We start from the raw sequence: 18,773 nt of genomic DNA, 5'->3' as shown, positions 1-18,773 counted from the left end.
CTGCCCCAAGCCATTAAGTCCTTCGTCACTTTGATAAACCCTCGAATAAAGATTACGAAATATCTCGTTCTCGTTTCAGTTTCCAGCATAGTGAATCGGTCCTACCAGGGCACGAAAGCGTGCACGGTACTGGTCGGCGAGAACGTGGACACGAAACCGTTGTCGTCAGAAGGGAACAAGACCTCTTCATCGGCGGTCGCGTCGTCGTCGCAGTCGAGCGGCCGAACACGGCAACAGACGTCGTCAGGAGGTAGTATTAACCCGTCGGCTAGCATGTTAGAGCACGCGTACATCCGTAAGCGTAGGGACACGTTTAACCAGCATGTGTTGCACCAAACTGTCGCATCCCGTGAACGCACCGACGAGCTGCACTCGTCGACTGTGACAAACGAAGCTGCGTCACGGTCCGGGCAGCGATCGGTCCAGTTCAACGAGGATCGTCCACGTGGTGTGGTTGTTGTGCATGAAACGGAGCATGCGGATGATCCTCGGCCGAAAGTGAACGCCGGACGTGCAGACGACCTGCTCGAGGACGTGCTCGAGTCTTCGTGGTCGTCTTCGTCTTCAACGGGACCGACGACGACTCCCACGGGGGCGTTGCTTCGCGTGAATGTCTCTGACTCTTCGACTACTACTACTAACTATTCGCACGATCGTCACGATACCACTGTCGCTGCTGACGACCTCGCCACCCAGTCCTCTGTCTCTGTTGCCTCTGTTGACCCTGCTGCTAGCGATCGTTCGTACGCCTCTTCTTCGTTCTCCTCTTCCACTTCATCTAACGAACCGGCAGACCAGCCTTCAGAGAGTCGAGCCAAGGACGTTGACACGGAGTCCGCGTTAGACGACCGGGATTCGATCGCCGTGGCCACTACCGAGCCGATTATCGCGGGGAATCGCGTCTCGATCGTCGAGTTTACCGAGCTCGTTCACTTGTCGAGTACGGACAATGCTAACGCTGGAACTACCGAAACTTGGAGCGTCCCTGGGGCTTACGCTAGTTCGCAAGCAGCGATTTCGGTAGACGTAGAATCGAAGAAGTTCCGGGAGAACGTCCGTGAGGAAGTCGAATCGATCACCGTGAGAGATTCATCGTACGATGGGAGTAGTACTAGTAGTAGCGTAGAGCTCGCACCAGAAGAAGTAGAGTCGAGGTTAGAGGAAAACGTAGAAAGGAACGTAGAGTTGTTAGAGAACAGCGAGTACACGAGTAGCACGACTTTCTCCGGGAATACCACCGGGTATGACGGTCCTGTCGTGAATTTCACCGATTCGTCGAACGTAAGTACCACCATTAGCTCGACCAAGAGCAACGTCGATGTTAACGCTGTACCGGCGCGAGTAGATGAACACGTAGACACTGCTAGTTCAGCTTCGTCGAAATATTCGGTGAAGATAAAGGAGGGCGTGAGTGCAGGGCGGAAGGATGAGGAAGGCAAACCGAATGGTAAGAATCTGGAAACTGAAAGTACTGCTGGGAACGGACCGCAGGATCCGAAGAATGCGAATTCTTCCGACAATTTTTCGGACGTCGTGAAGGAAACGCGAGAGCTCTCCCGGGAAGATTCCTCGTCCGAATCCGATACCTGGCCGAGTCGCGTGAAAAGTTCCGAGAAATCCGAGGAACTCCAGCGGGACTATCCTTTACCGATTTATAATTACGGCCAAGACGAGGTCGAGATCGTGAAGCTGAACCACGGCGACGAAATAGCTGGTACGACGACCAGGGCTAAGGAACGTGATCGTTCGGTGTCGTTCGTGAACGAGCTCAAGACGAACAATGTCCCCCGTCTGATGCATCAGACCGGTGATCTGCGAGTGATCACCAGGGAGGAGAGCGACGAGGAATTTCTGCGAGAATTCAGGAGGAAATTCCACGAGAAATCGACGGAAACGGATTCCATGCCTGAAAAGACCTATGATACTTCCAACAACGCGGAACGTCCCATCTCGTCCAACTCCGCGACCGAGCCGTCATCGCCACTCACACAGCAGGTGAAAATCATCGAGGTACCCGTCGATCGACATTCTCAATCCCCATCGACTTCATCGTCATCTTCATCGTCGCATCGGGTGCTTGTGAACATCACGATTGCTTCCGGGGACTCAGCTTCCGCAGCCTCGAAACCGCTTTACGTGCTGTCCGTCTCGGTGCCTACGAATGGCGACGCTGACCGTCAGCCGTCCGGGATGAACGTGGAACAGCTTCAGGTGCGCGAGCACCAGAATCCCGTGGAATCGGCTTCGAGCATGGCTAAGGTCGCGAATCCTGTGGATAGGAACGATAATCGATTGCCTCCGCCGCCGCAGCCACCTTCGTCGCCACCGCCTCCGATCTGGGCTGGTGGCGAGTGCGAGTGCTCTTGCCCGTGCATGGGCTCATCCTCTGACGAGTGGGACAACTTTTCAGCGATCGACGAGAACCTAAACTTCGACCAAGAGCAGCCGCAAAATTCGAATCTCTCGATGGACGAGACGTACCAGCACAGGACACAGACGATGCCCGATACGGGGCAGGATCAAAGTGGAAAAGAGTCCTCGGTGACTGTGGAGGATGTGGTAAAGGGTGAGGGGACTACGAGCACCGAGCACGATTATCTCTCTACCACAGAGGAGAACAGCAGTACCGTTGACTGGACCACCTCGAATTACGAGACAGAGTCGAGCAGCATAGGCATGTCAGGGTGTTCTGGGACCACCCCTTTACCCCCAGAACCCACTATACTGATCCTGGAAGGTGAGGCCCCGTTTACGATTGTTTTCAAACGTTTGCTCATCTATTAACCGATTATCTTTCACGTCTTCTCGCTTCCGTTTTTATAATCTTCGCTGTAATACGTTTCTACGCTCTTCTTCGCTGTTGTTTCTTCTCTCTGCCTTTTTCTATCTTTCCACGCTCTTTATTCTCATCTTTCACCCGCCGATGCGAGCTTTTCTTTCGCTTGGATAAAACAACACGTAGCGATCCGCCAAGTAGTACTTATCACGCTCGAACTTCGTTTGCCTGTAGAACGTTCGCTGCGGCGTGTTTAAGCGTGGGTAACGTGTAGCGGTTAGACCGTAGAGAAGTTTGTGTAATATTGTAATACGGTGCTGGTGCATCTTGGCGTGTACGCAACTACGTAACCGAGGTATTTTCTAATCAGCTCGTGCACGAAATTGTTGCGAAAATAAAGAGAAAGAAAGACAACGCTGATGATAGTATTACGCTAGGAGAGCGTGATGAGAATTCATTGGAAGGTCCTGTGTAAGAACACGGTTTTTCTTTTTTTTTTCTTTTTTTTTTCTTCATCATTTTGTAACTTTCTTTGTTCTCTTTCTTGTCTGCGAGTAAAAAAGAAAAAAGAGTAATGTCAGATTGGAAACCAGTTGGCTGACCCTTGCGAAATTGCGAGTATAGGTTTAACAGTTAGTAGAGATTAGTCGATGCGAAATAACGATACGAATAAAAACTTGTCACGAAATTCGCTGATACGCAAGCCTAGCTAAGTATAAAGCCACGCAATTTTTATATACCTTTTTGCTTTATAATTAAGCAAGTACAATCAGTTTTCTGATGGAAAATGTATCTAATATCTATACCTCGAGAAACTGTTGGACGATAATAATAAAATATGGGATAATTCTGGAAGCTGAAGTAACGAATTATTTTCATGATTATGTTACAATAGTTAGTCCTATATTTCTTGTCACGAGTTGGTAATTTAAAAAAATTCTAACAAATTTAATATGTATTAATTGAATCTAATTTCCAAATACTAATGGCAGCACAAATGGTAGCAAATTATAAAATATAAGAATTATAAAATAGCCTTTGGTTCGTACAATCTCTGTACTTCAGTTGAAGACATGTCTTCTTTGCAAACAAAAATAGCCTTCATTAGATAATTTGAAATGATTTCTCTGTTCACATTTTTCTCGTGTTTACTCGGCACTAGAACTATCAACCCCTAGAGTGTGTCTAAAAATAATTAGCTGATGTAAATTACATTTGTATCTCAAAGTCACCGAGCTCTTAACTTTTCCAAGAGCAGCTACATGCTTTCATTCGTTAAAAGACAAGAAGTTTGGAACCAGCTGTTGGAAAGAAGATCGAATCGTATCTGAACATCAGGTTCTAGAATCATCCCGTGTATCTATGCGAATCGTACGAACCCACTTCCACGGGATATCGAAATTACATCTTTCATCCTGACAATACCTGATAGAAAACTGATTCCCCACGAAAACGAGACGTTCTCACTGACGTTACCCTGTCTCACGTTATCCAGGTGCAAGAACTTTCCCTGCCAGGTCTTTTCCACCTGACGGCACGACTTTCGCTCAAGTAGGCCTGGGACAGAAGCTCAGCAAGGAGATACCACCGTATAGCTATTGGAACATGCAATTCTACCAGTCGGAAGCCGCGTACGTGCGGTTCGACTATAATATCCCGCGTGGTGCCAGCATTGGTGTCTATGCGAGAAGAAACGCGCTTCCCACGCACACGCAGTACGATCTCCTGGAAGTATTGAGTGGTTTCAAGGCCAGAGCCACCAGGGCGTCCCATGTTAGTGTTATTGTATGTGCCATTGCCCCATTTTTATTTTTTTTCTATAGTAAATGCGTAGAAAACGTCTGTAGAAGTACAGTAAGATCTGATAGATCGAGATGTTGCTCCGAGAATGATCATATCTTTTCGATGACAATTGATTTTATTTTATATTGCTTTTTTTTTCATTAATCCTAAGGAGAGCAACGTCAGTTGATTACTTTCGAAGAATACTCTGAAGAGATTTTTTTTTAATTTTTTTCCCTCGGGAACAATGGTAGTGGAAGAATCGATGAGAAAGGCGGTGAGGTTTTGCTAAGATTTGCTGGTTTCTCGTCTAGCCATCTATCAAGAAGGAAGTGACGCACTACATGGAGCCTGGTCATTGGTTCCTTTCGTTGTACAACGACGACGGAGATCCTCAGGAAGTGTCATTTATAGCCATAATCGCGGAAGACATGACACACAATTGTCCTAATGGCTGTAGTGGAAAGGGCGAATGCTTGCTAGGTCATTGCCAGTGCAATCCTGGTTTCGGCGGCGAAGATTGCAGCGAGAGTGTTTGTCCTGTCCTTTGCAGTCAACGTGGTAAGTGTAAAGGTGTACCATATAAACTCGAGAAAGGACGATGAGCGATATAATAATGAAAGTCATGTCGAAGAAAAATATTTCCCAACTCGGGAAAAGTGAAATATCCATCGCGTTAACTTATTCCATCGATCCCTTTCATCTCTGTGGTTCCTGGAATTAGAGTACTTTGTAGTTTTACGCCGGGATTATAGATCTGCAGTATTTCGAATACTGATTTTCGTCCGAGTTTGCGTATGTGTAGAATTTTCAAGCTACCCAAACTCTAGACAACTACTTAGGTTACCATAGCATTATCCCCAAGCTGAGCTTCCAAGTTTAAGAAAGTTCCTCAACTCTATCTACGTTCACCAACGTTAGAACAACCTAGCAAAACAATTTCTTATTCCGCTGTTTTAACATCATCTTACCTCGCATGACTACAGGCGAGTACATAAACGGAGAGTGCCAATGCAACCCCGGCTGGAAGGGCAAGGAGTGTTCCCTGCGACACGACGAATGCGAAGTGCCTGATTGTAACGGACATGGCCATTGCACCAATGGAAAGTGCAATTGCGTGCGTGGCTACAAAGGAAAGTATTGCGAGGAAGTCGACTGTCCTCATCCAACTTGCTCTGGTCACGGTTTCTGCGCGGATGGCACCTGCATCTGTAAGAAAGGATGGAAAGGAGCAGATTGCAGCCAGATGGACAAAGAAGCATTGCAATGTCTGCCTGACTGCAGCGGACACGGCAACTTCGATCTCGAGACACAGACATGCCTGTGTGAACCCATGTGGTCTGGCGACGACTGCTCAAAAGGTAAACTATGTTGCTCAAAATTGCCTGTCAAATTAGTTAGGGACTGAAGTTCTGTTTGAAGTTGTGATACAATGCGAGAAACAACAAGTACATTTTTTGTAAATTGAACAATATAATTTCGTCCATTTACGAAGAAAAAATGCTCGTTAGAAGCCCTAGAGATTTAATAGACGACACACGCAACCCTATCTTAATTACCCTTAATAGCCTAGCAATTAAGTTAATTGTGTAACTGAAATCGAATCACCCTGAGGTTATGAGACATAACGTGAACTATACCAGACTGGTAGAACTTTGACTTCCGTGATCCAAGAATCGTAAAACCTAAGATAAACACCACTGGAATTGTAGGGTTGAAGCGAATCACAGTGAGACCATAAGATCCCAAATTGATGAGCTTCGACTTTTCAAGATCTCTCTGTCCTTAGGTTCGAAGACGCAAGATAGACAAACTCACAGAGTCACGGTGTTAGAAATGGACGAGCTAGAGGTTTTAAGACTCGTACCTGGTATCCAGGCAAATCACGAGATCCAAAATGAGTTCACTTCAAAAATCTACGACTGTAGATGAAGTATAGTAAAATTATATCGACGATACTGACAGCGTGTCTAAAACTTGTAGAATTTCACACAATCCTCTGCTAGAACCCTGGCTGACATTAAATAAAAGATCTCTAACTTCATCATAGCCCTAAGAATTTGATAGTTGGCGTTCTAGAGATTAGGAATGATCTAAGGTTCGACCCATGGCCCCAGAATTGGAATGATACGAGCCTTCTAGGTACCAGTTGGCCCTAAATAAGTTCTAGGATCCCGATATCAGTATGATCGGATCTCTTTAACTTTGGTGTCCAATATGGTTTTCTACGGATATATGTATATGGTCCAAGATGAATACTCTCGAGATATATCAAGATTTATTATCGTAATCCTGTTGTAACTTTATCCTTTTCACACTTTTTTAGGATTGATAACCGATAAAAGGTTAGTTGCTGATAGTATAATCTAATAACATATTTAATCCTATATATTTCGAACTTCTTTTTTAGCTTTCCAAACGTACTTTCCTTCGCTTTGTATCATAACTTCAAATCGGTTTCGTATATATGATATGGAATAAATATTAAAATCTTCTCTTCTGTACTCCGAACTACACCGATTAATCGATTCTTATGTTTTCAGGTGTCACGTCTAAAAATGATCTATTCTATACGTGTCTGCGATCGATTTTTTATTCTCCCGTGTTTTTGAACCCTTTGAAAATAATGGTTGACTGAATTTCCTATGTCAACTAATTCTATTTTACTTGACAATACCATAAGCCGCTGTTCTTTCCTGGCTTCTGTGTTGCTTGCAGACACTAACTCTCTCTCTCAAAGACGTTCACGAAACATCGATACAACGCAACTCACAATTCCTCCTGCTATCTTTTTCAGAACTATGCGACTTGGATTGCGGTCCCCATGGGCATTGTGTTGACAACGCTTGCGAGTGTCTGTCCGGATGGTCCGGTGAATTGTGCAATTTGAAGCAATGCGATCCACGATGCAACGAGCATGGTCAATGTAAGAACGGGACTTGCTTGTGCGTGACCGGTTGGAATGGGAAACACTGTACTATGGAAGGCTGCCCGAATTCCTGTTCCGGACACGGACAGTGCAGAGTCAGCAACGATGGACAGTGGGAATGTAGGTGTTACGATGGCTGGGATGGCAAGGACTGCAACATGCTTCTCGAGCAGAACTGCAATGACGGAAGAGACAATGACAAAGGTACAAAACAAGTGGAAAGGAGACTCGAAATTTAAGCAATACTGCCACTAGGATTATGACATCTATTTTGGAAGAAATAGTTATCGATCAGAGATACCTTAAAGATGCCCAAAGAGGTAGCCTCTCTTGGTTTCACACGGATTTTGTTGTATTTTATGACAGAAAACGCTCAGCTAAATTAGAAAGTTGCTTCATTCTAAATATCCCTGTCTAAATATGCGAATCTAAGAACGTGTGATTCATGGATATATTCCAGCTTGTGTCTTCACGTGTTTCATTTTCATATTACCCCAAGCCCTAAATCATGGGTGTGGTTTATGTCAGCCATTTGGAACATTAGACTCGGATGTAAAGCTATCGGCACAGTCTAGAGCAAAGAATGAACCCAAGATCATATTCATACGCAACTAATCCAACAAATGTATACTATGAGTGCATCTAGCGATCAGCTTTCCTAATTGCCCTATAATGTACTTTCCAGACGGTCTCATCGATTGCGCGGATCCGGAATGTTGCTCGAATCATATATGTCGTAGCAGCCAGCTTTGCGTGTCAGCACCGAAGCCGATCGATATACTTCTGCGAAAGCAGCCGCCGGCCATCACTGCCTCTTTCTTTGAGAGGATGAAATTTTTAATCGACGAAGGCAGTCTGCAGAACTACGCGCGTCAGGAGACCTTCAACGAAAGGTGAGTTACGCGATTGCCAGCACATGTTTACGATTCTCCTACGTCCAACGCGGCCGTCTTATAATTCTAATTACGACGATGATACACACGTGTTATAGCATTATTATTGGAGAGAAACGTACACACGAATTTCGTCGACTTGAACGTGTCTCCGTATCCGTGTCCGTCCGTCCGTCCGTTCATTCGTACGTTCGTCCGTCCCGACTTTGATGTTACATGCAGTATTTTCTTTTTTTTACGTGTGTTGAATCAGACACTTGATTTACAGACACATAAAAGACATATAAGACATAGAAACTCGGTAGCCACTAAGACACGTTATATATTACAATATATAATGTTTCGCAAAACGAGGTATACGTCTGAAAAGAATGCATGTCTTGCGGGTCGACTAAAGATTATTAAGGTTATTGCTTACCCTGCCCCCGTGAAATGTACAGGCAAATTTGTTCTCTCGCGAATGATCAATCACGCGACAGGCCTAAACTGGCTGATGGCTGTTTAAAATATGAATGAGCCGCGCTAAACCCTAGGGGCCCTAGTAACCTTTAGCTGCGTCAACCCATAGCAAGACACATGCATATACAGATCTTGCTACCGATCTATCTTTTCATATATATATTCTTTTTTTTATACATCGTCCGTATACACGTATATTATACAAGAAACACAAAGACGTATACATAGATATGATATATTCTCTGCGTTGTTGTGACCCGTGTGAAATCACATCCCAAACGTTTTATACATATGTTTGTACGTACGTGTGCGCGAGCGTGTGCCCTGCACTGAACCCCCCGTTCTCTTCATTCTATCTCACTATCATTCTATACCTATCTCTTCGTCTTTATCGCCATTTTATCTGTCATTATCGATCCGATCGATGATACACGTATGATCGACAATCTCTCCATATACACTCTTCTCTCTTTCTTTCATTTTCTCTCTCACGTGTCCGTCCGAGTGGAGCTTGGGTGAATGTGTGACTCCATACTCGAGCCTAGAGCTTTAGGCCCCATAACCATCGATTAGAGAGGGAATAATTACAAATCTGAAAAATGTCTCTTCCCTGCCGGATTTATAGAACCGATTCATAACTGATTCACGACGATCTCTGCCATACGTCGTATAAATTTCGTTGGAAAATATTTCGAGGATTTTCAAAATCCTCTCCACGGTTCGACGATCGTTCTAAATACGAAATTTCGACATTATCTCTCTATCACTTCCTGTTCATCCATCTGAGGGATATTCTCCCAAGTTAATCGAACTATCTATTTACACATCTATCCCCTATCTCTCTATCTTCGACTCCCCTAATCTCTCTATTTTCTCTTTGTATTCTCTAACTCTTCTCCAACTTTCTCTCTTTCTTCTCTATCTTTTCCATCTAGTTTTGCCTTTAATCACATCATTTTAACTCGGCTCTGTTTTATCCGTGCTGCCCGGTCAGTATGTTCTGGAATCACTTCAACACAAGGTAAGAAAGCCATTACGTCGAACAAGGAAAAAGTAAAAAAAAAAAATAAAAAAAATAAAAAAGAGAAAAGAGAAAAATAAATGAAAAGAAAAGTATAAAACACCGGTTTGCGAGTTCGTAGAAGTACATATAAGCCGTTGAATAGCTGCTGATGCTGTTTGACGACATTTTCTTGCATTTGGTATCATGTGTAACACACAATAACGTAATATATACAAACTCCTGCATCCGAATCGAGGTTGCCCGCGCGCGCTCAATTCAATTTCGAGAACGAGCCTCTTCACGACTTGCCGGCACTTGATTCGTCACGAAAGTTGTCGACAAACGGAAGAAGAACCTCCCTCGAAGAATGTGACGCGGCGTGCGACTGATCAAACAGACTAATAATCCACAAAAAAAAAAGAAAAAAAAAAAAAGAAAAAAAAATATATATGAAAGCTCACGACACCAGCCCCCCTCGTCTCCTTCTCATCAATGTTCGAATCTCTTTCTCGTTGCATGGTTTGGTTACCTTATTATTCCTACGTTGTCTTTCGTGCCTTTTAAGTTGAGCTTCTGACTTTGTGTTATTCGTGTATGTGTATGTATATATATGTATTACTAGCAGTTCGACTTGGACCGATGCTTCCTCAGTGCCAACGAGGCATCGATGCATCGTAGTGTATACGAATATTGCACCAGATTCAATGCGAGGAAAATAAAGATGGAACAACGATACGAATATTTTCCTTCGTTTTCCATCTTGTTCAAGTATGAAAGTTTTTCAGTGCTGTCCTTAAACTGGGAGAATTTTTGGAAAATTTCATATATAGCGTTATCTTTCGTTACCTATTTTCTTTCAAGTTGACAAATTTTCACGGTGGATTGTTATATTTTATATAAAGCATATTTTCCAATTTCTGTCCAATTAGATAAAGAGCTTTCGAAGAAAAATCAACAACGACATCTGTTAATAGAACATGAAATTTATCGGTGGATAAAAGAACGTAAAAAGAAGCTTCCCAAATGATAGGACTCAGTGAGGACAGCACCGATTACTCGATAAAGAGAAACGACCAGTAATAAAAACTTAGTGGACACTCTTCTTCGACTATTTACCACCTCTTTAGCACTGAAAAGCAACGTTGACAAGACTGAAGTCGCGTTGACTGGATTTTCCCGCGAATTCAAGTTCACAAGCACGGAGTACCAGTTACTCGAACGAGGAAGTACTGTCGCAGTGAAACGAGCAATGATGTTTGCTAAATTGCTCGATATTTATATATGTCTGCATAATTTTCCTTTATTTCACTCGTTCCACCATGCAGTAGTAGCGGTAGGCGACAGTACATCTTCGTTCTGAGATTTATTACTTGAGAACACTGCAAGACAAAGTACGAACAAGGAGTAATACTGTCGTAGATTGAAATTAGATTAGATGATAACAGTTGCTTTGTTGTTAGTGTGCCACGGAGCACAGTGGAAAAAGTAATCACATTAGTTGACACGACTGACCTGACAGCCATTGGATCGTTAACGTTATTGTTTCCTGACAGCCGATCGGCCGTTGTCCGTGGCCGTGTTGTCACGCATCTTGGCACCGGTCTGATGGGAGTGCGAGTCAGTACCAGCACACCCCTGGAAGGCTTCACCCTGACGAGAGACGACGGCTGGTTCGATCTCCTAGTGAACGGTGGTGGCGCGGTCACTCTGCAGTTCGGCAGATCGCCCTTCAAGCCGCAGAGCCACATAGTTTTCGTGCCCTGGAACGAGGTAGAATTGTGTTAGATAATTCAGTATTCATACATACACTTTCTGACAAAAGTTGAGAAACAAAGTAATAATTGGTGAATTTTTATATGTATATTTTTATCCTCTGAGATAGATAGATTAAATTTAAAAATAACGATACTTTTTAAGTATCGTTATGTTGACTGATTATAAAGTATTATCTCTTTATTCTATTTTTAATTTTAATATATGCATCTCGGAACATAAAGAATGTACAAACATTCACAAATTATTTTCTACCCTCAACTTTTGTCACCAAGTATACTTTCTATATATCAGTCTTATTAAATAAATCTTGCGATTGTTCTATTTGTCCTTTAGTCTAGTCTTCCATGATTTTAATCGATGAATAAAATTTAGAAATTGTGCAACTAATTAGCGTAAATGATAATGATTAACATAGCATAAAATGGATTACAATGGCATATAAATGGAAAATTACAATTTACACGTGACAAACGAGAGTCAAATTTGAAATGAAGTTTAACGCAATTCCTAATTTAATTAAAAGTAACTACCAATCTGCATATTATACTTTGATATTCTTCATCTTTTGGTATATATAGTAGCTACTCTACTCTAACCGATACATTTAGTTAAAGAAAAAGGACCCAAGAATTTAAGCATTCTTAAAGGAGCTTATTTTTAACATGGAGAGTAACACAAATGTGATCTTTTCCTAAAGGTTGTAATAATCGACAAAATCGTGATGAGCGCCGCGGAAGAGAAGCAGCCTAACCACATCCCACACGCGTGCGCGGCTCACGATTACGACCTGATGAAGCCAGTGGTTCTGGCGACGTGGAAGCACGGCTTCCAGGGAGCGTGCCCCGACAAGAGCGCCATTTTGGCAGAGTCCCAAGTCATACAAGAAAGCCTGCAAATACCTGGCACGGGGTTGAATCTCGTTTACCATAGCTCTAGAGCAGCCGGCTATCTGTCCACTATACAGCTGCAATTGACTCCGGAAGTCATACCACCGACTCTTAATCTAATTCATCTAAGAATTACGATCGAAGGAATATTATTCGAGAAGACGTTCGAGGCTGATCCAGTAATAAAATTCACCTACTCGTGGAACCGATTGAATGTCTACAGACAACGAGTTTACGGTGTCACCACGGCTATGGTGAAAGTGGGATACGAGTATAATGACTGCAAGGATATCATCTGGGACGTGCAGACAACGAAACTGAGCGGTCACGATATGTCCATCTCTGAAGTTGGCGGTTGGAATTTGGATATTCATCATAGGTACAATTTCCACGAGGGTATTCTGCAAAAAGGAGATGGTTCGAATATCTATTTGAAGCAAAAACCAAGGGTTATTCTTACGACCATGGGAGATGGACTTCAGAGACCGTTAGACTGTTACGATTGCGATGGGCAAGCTTCCAAGCAACGACTTCTTGCGCCAGTAGCTCTTGCTACTTCTCCGGATGGTTCCATCTTTGTTGGCGATTTCAATCTCGTAAGGAAGATCCTCGTGGATGGCACTGTTAGGACTGTCGTTCGACTCAAGTAAGTTTCACATCTAATATTAACATTTTTTCATAAGGCAAAGTCTAACATTGTTTTAAATGATATAGTCATATATCCTCATACAGCTATTTTAAGGAACTAATAATAAAATTTCTTGGAATATTCAGACACTCGAATCATTCAATGGAACATATTTTTAACGAGTCATTCTTAATCTTTCAGTGCAACAAGAGTTTCATACCGGTACCACATAGCTCTCAGTCCACTGGATGGTTCCCTTTACATCTCCGATCCAGAATCTCATCAAATCATCCGTGTTCGCGATACCAATGACTACTCTGAACCTGATCACAACTGGGAAACGGTAGTTGGATCCGGGGAAAGATGTCTTCCGGGTGACGAAGCTCATTGTGGTGATGGTGCTCTCGCCAAAGATGCCAAACTAGCCTATCCTAAAGGGGTAGCTGTATCTGCAGACAATGTATTGTATTTCGCAGATGGAACGAATATCAGAATGGTCGATAGAGATGGTATCATCACCACTGTGATCGGTAATCACATGCACAAGTCGCACTGGAAACCGATTCCTTGCGAGGGTACCTTAAACGTGGAAGAAGTTCATCTTCGTTGGCCTACAGAATTAGCGATCAATCCTCTGGACAACTCGTTGCATATGATCGACGACCACATGGTGCTTCAATTAGCTCCAGATGGCCGTGTCAAGGTCGTTGCTGGTCGCCCACTTCACTGTGCATCACCATCCTCCTCGTTCGACACTGAACTCGCGACACACGCAACTCTAGTGATGCCTCAGAGCATTGCATTCGGTCCTTCGGGAAATCTGTATATCGCAGAGAGTGATTCGCAGAGAATTAATCGCGTAAGAATAATTGGCACCGATGGAAAGATCTCGCCATACGCTGGAGCAGAATCCAAGTGCAACTGCCTGGAACGCGGTTGTGACTGTTTCGAAGCTGACCACTACCTAGCCTCTACCTCAAAGTTCAACACGATATCTGCGGTGGCTGTGTCCCCGGACGGCGTGGTTCATATCGGTGATCAGGCAAATTATAGAATTCGATCCGTCATGGCGAGCATCCCTGATGCCAGTGGCGCTAGGGAGTACGAGATCTATTCCCCGGATACTCAAGAAATTTACGTGTTCAACAGATTCGGTCAGCACGTTGCCACTAAAAACATCCTCACTGGCGAAACTGTCTATCAATTTACGTACAATGTCAATACCAGCAATGGAAAACTTAGCACTGTGACGGATGCAGCTGGTAATAAAGTATTCTTGTTAAGAGATTACAGTAGCCAGGTGAACTCCATTGAGAATACCAAGGGACAGAAGTGTAGACTTAGAATGTCTAGGATGAAAATGTTACACGAATTGAGCACACCGGACAATTACAACGTCACGTTTGATTATCATGGACCGACTGGTTTGTTGAAAACGAAATTGGATAGCACTGGTAGGAGCTATGTTTACAATTACGACGAATTCGGTAGGCTCACTACTGCAGTTACTCCAACAGGGAAGGTAATCAGCCTGACCTTTGATCTGAGTCTCAAGGGAGCAATCGTGAAGGTGGGACAGAATAATAGGAAACCTATTTCCATGCTGATCAAAGGATCTTCCGTTATCACCAAAGTCGGGGAAGCTGAACAGAGAACGACTGTGCTTCCTGATGGCTCCGTAGGTCAGGTCACACCATGGGCTCATACAGTCGATACTGACACCTTGCCATACTCAGTGTTAGCTGAAATCGAGCCACTGTTAGGCGAAAGCTATCCAGTGCCGGCTAAACAGAGAACAGAAATAGCTGGAGACCTAGCAAATAGATTCGAATGGAGATACTTCCTTAGGAAGCTTCAGGGTAATAAAAATAGAGGCAATACAAAGTCTGTGGCGCAAGTTGGCAGGAAGCTTCGTGTCAATGGGGATATTCTGTTGTCTCTCGAATATGATAGAGAAACTAATAGCGTGGCGGTATTCATGGATGATGTAGAGCTTCTAAACGTCACCTATGATAGAACAGCAAGACCGGTTAAGTGGGGACCGAGGAATGGTATCTTTTCTGGAGTAGAACTCGAATATGATCGGTTTAGTAGATTAACTAGCTGGACTTGGGGAGACATCAGCGAAACGTATGGATTTGATAGAGCTGGAAGGTTGTATGAAATCAAATACAGTGATGGCACGTCAATGGTATACGCGTTCAAAGATATGTTCAGTAGTCTTCCACTAAAAGTGACCACTCCAAGAGGAAGTGACTATTTGCTGCAATATGATGAGGCTGGAGCTTTACAATCATTGACTACTCCAAGAGGACATATTCATGCTTTCTCATTACAAACTTCTCTAGGTTTCTATAAGTATCAGTATTACTCGCCTATGAACAGACATCCATATGAAATTTTGTACAACGATGATGGACAGATTTTGGCTAAGGTGTATCCTCATCAGAGTGGCAAAGTTGCCTACGTTTATGATCATACTGGCAAATTGGAAACTACACTTGCTGGTAAGCAATGCAAATATATTTATTTGTTTTCTATTTAGCTATTTAATTTCCAATTTTATTTTCATTAATATTTCCTAACTTCATCTAATCTCGAATATGCTTATATAGGACTGTCTTCGATACACTACACGTATCAAGAAACGACGAGCTTGGTCCACAGCATCGACATCAACGAACCCAACTTCGAGGTGCGCATCGAATACAAATATCACGCCGGAATTGTCAAAGACGAGAAAATCAAATTCGGTAGCAAGAGTGGTTTGGATAACGCACGTTATCGTTATCAATACGATGGCAACGCACGAATATCTGGTATCGAAGTTGACATCAACGGCAAACAGCTTCCTCAATTACGACTGAAATACAATCAAAACCTTGGAATACTAGAAGGCATGGGAGATCTTAGGATATACAGAAACCTGTTCAACAGATCCGTCATGCAAGACAGCAGCAAACAGTTTTTCACTGTCACAGACTATGACGAACATGGTCGAGTCAAGTCAGTTCTGATAAACATCCGATCACTGGACGTGTTCCGTATGGAACTCGAATTCGATAACCGAAATCGCATAAAAATGAGGAAATTGTCCATTGGTAAGGACGCTATGGAAAAGAAAGAATGGACCAAGATGGAGAAGATAACGTACAATGCTGATGGACATGTACTGGAAGTAGCAGATACGGAGAATAATTGGCAGTATGCGTACGATGAAAATGGTAACGTGATCGGTGTTACGGAGCACAGCGAGAAGATAGCTCTAGGTTATGATAGCGGGGACCGTGTCGTTCAGTATGGAGATGTTGAATTTAATTCTTACGATGGTCGAGGTTTCGTTGTGATTCGAGGAGAACACAAGTACAGGTTCGTTTGGGTGTGATTTATTTTTATAGGAGTATGATTAACCATTAACATGTTCTATGTTAAAAAGAAATATGAAAAAGAAATTTTAACACTTTTAGTGCCGACTGAAACTGATGTAATTTAGAGAGGTTTGAGAAAAGTATCAGAAAATTTAGTTTCGAATGATAATTAGGAAATTTAAATAGGAATGAGGCAAAGGAAAAAAAAAATGTGAATTATAAACGCTTCCCTTACCGATGCCGTGTGCCATAATCAACAGCAGAGTCAGTCGATCACACGTCGAGCCATTTCGTGCGAACGCGGTGAAGAATAACACGTAACTGAGAGTTGAGACTTGTAAGACAGAGAAACATCGACGAAAATTAACCGCAAATCTGACCTATCTTGTTTACGTTAGACTCTACCTACGGACTATGGCTCTCGTTAGTTATGCCCATGTTTAGCCCGATTTCCTTACTGCGAACCTCACTAATATTATAGGAGAAGCATTTCAAAGTTTATTGAAAATTATATTAACAATATTTGTTCAAACGTATCAGAAGAGCTCTTTAAACGCAGTGTATTATTGTTGGCACTAAAAGAGTTAAATTTAAGAAAAAAAAATTATCTATTGTATATATTATATGTATGATTTATATACAATATATAATATAATAGCTATTTTATTATATATCATATATAACAATTTGTATACATAATGTAATGGTTGTCATTTTACTTATTACACAATGTATTACAATTATTACAATTATTAGATACGAGTTAAGTAGTAACCCTAATAATATAAGCAATAATCTTACTTTTATGTGGTATTGCACAGGTACAATTCACGCGGCCAGTTGATCCACGCATCGGAGCACAAGAAATTCCAAATATGGTACTTCTACGACGATCGTGGTAGATTAGTGGCTTGGAACGACGACCGCGAGAACATCACACAGTTCTTCTACGCGAATCCGAAGACGCCTGATCTAATCTCGCACATTCATTTCCCGAAGTCCTCGAAGACTTTCCGGTTCCTCTACGACTCCCGCAACTTCCTCATGACAGTGGAAACATCTGAACAGAGGTTCTACGTGGCAACCGATCAAAATGGCTCTCCTCTGGCGCTGTTCGATACTAATGGAAATCTGATCAAGGAAACGAGACGTACACCATTTGGAAAAATCATCAAAGACACCAATCCAGACTTCTATCTGCCTATCGACTTCCACGGTGGTCTCCTAGATCCAAATACCAAACTAGTCTACTTGAACAAAAGATTGTACGATCCAACCGTTGGACAATGGATGACTCCAGCCTGGGAGGAAATGGCGAACGAACTCACTACTCCAACAGACATCTTCATCTACCGTTTCCGCAACAACGATCCCGTTAATTTCAAACAGAACGTCGAATACATGACTGACTTAAACAGCTGGTTGAAACTCTATGGCTACGACATTTCCGCGATGCTCGGCTCTGAATACATGAAACGAATGGTATACCAGCCCAGTGCCATGGTCACCTCGCCGCAGCTGACGCCAGACTTCGGAGTCATGTCCGGATTACAGTGCATCGTGAATCGCGTACACGAGAAATTCTCCGATCTGGGATTCGTTCCTAAACCATTACTCAAGTTAGAACCAAAGACGAGGAATCTTCTTCCTCGGGTAGCTCATCGTCGCGCTGTCTTCGGAGAAGGTATCCTAGTATCCCGTGTCGGTGGACGAGCACTGGTCAGCGTGGTAGACGGTGTGAATAGTGTCGTCCAGGACGTGGTAACATCCGTGTTCAACAACTCGTACTTCCTGCCATTACACTTCAGCGTGCACGACCAAGACGTCTTTTATTTCGTGAAGGACAATGCTCTGAAGATTCGCGACGACATGGAGGAACTGCGACGCCTGGGTGGCATGTTCAACGTCTCCACCCATGAAACCACCGAGCATGGCGCTGGTACGTGGAAAGAGCTGAGATTACACAATCCTGACGCTGCTGTGGTGATCAAATACGGGGCTGATCCCGAGCAGGAAAGGCACAGGATATTGAAACATGCTCATAAGAGAGCAGTGGAGAGGGCCTGGGAGATAGAGAAGCAGCTTGTGATGGCTGGCTTCCAGGGCAGAGGTGACTGGTCCAAAGAAGAAAAGGACGAACTGATCAGTCGAGGTACGGTTAGTGGCTACGAAGGTGTGGATATTCACAGTGTGCACAGATATCCGCAGTTAGCCGACGATCCTGGTAACGTAGCGTTCACCAGGGATACAAAGAGGAAACGAAGGAAGAGCG

At 43.3% G+C, this 18,773-nt stretch overlaps 1 protein-coding gene across 2 annotated transcripts in view; it reads left to right on the top strand.

Moving 5' to 3' along the window:
- Positions 1-18,773, top strand: part of Ten-m (teneurin transmembrane protein Ten-m) — a 112,554-nt gene that overhangs the window by 91,358 nt on the left and 2,423 nt on the right. The window contains exons 5-15 of one of the 2 annotated variants that reach the window (XM_017909126.1): positions 80-250; positions 4,272-4,561; positions 4,873-5,119; positions 5,545-5,919; positions 7,356-7,691; positions 8,173-8,380; positions 11,396-11,612; positions 12,316-13,151; positions 13,335-15,640; positions 15,749-16,502; positions 17,323-18,756. In XM_017909126.1, the coding sequence (XP_017764615.1) occupies positions 80-250; positions 4,272-4,561; positions 4,873-5,119; positions 5,545-5,919; positions 7,356-7,691; positions 8,173-8,380; positions 11,396-11,612; positions 12,316-13,151; positions 13,335-15,640; positions 15,749-16,502; positions 17,323-18,756 (7,174 nt within the window). Of the gene's footprint in view, positions 1-79; positions 2,738-4,271; positions 4,562-4,872; positions 5,120-5,544; positions 5,920-7,355; positions 7,692-8,172; positions 8,381-11,395; positions 11,613-12,315; positions 13,152-13,334; positions 15,641-15,748; positions 16,503-17,322; positions 18,757-18,773 lie in introns of both variants that reach the window. The other variant, XM_017909125.1, reaches the window with a different exon arrangement.

Source organism: Eufriesea mexicana, unplaced genomic scaffold, assembly GCF_001483705.2.
Source record: "Eufriesea mexicana isolate 0111107269 unplaced genomic scaffold, ASM148370v2 scaffold15025, whole genome shotgun sequence".
NCBI lineage: Eukaryota > Metazoa > Arthropoda > Insecta > Hymenoptera > Apidae > Eufriesea > Eufriesea mexicana.
The sequence above is the reverse complement of the archived record's forward strand: the minus strand, read 5'-3'. Positions and strand labels throughout refer to the sequence as shown.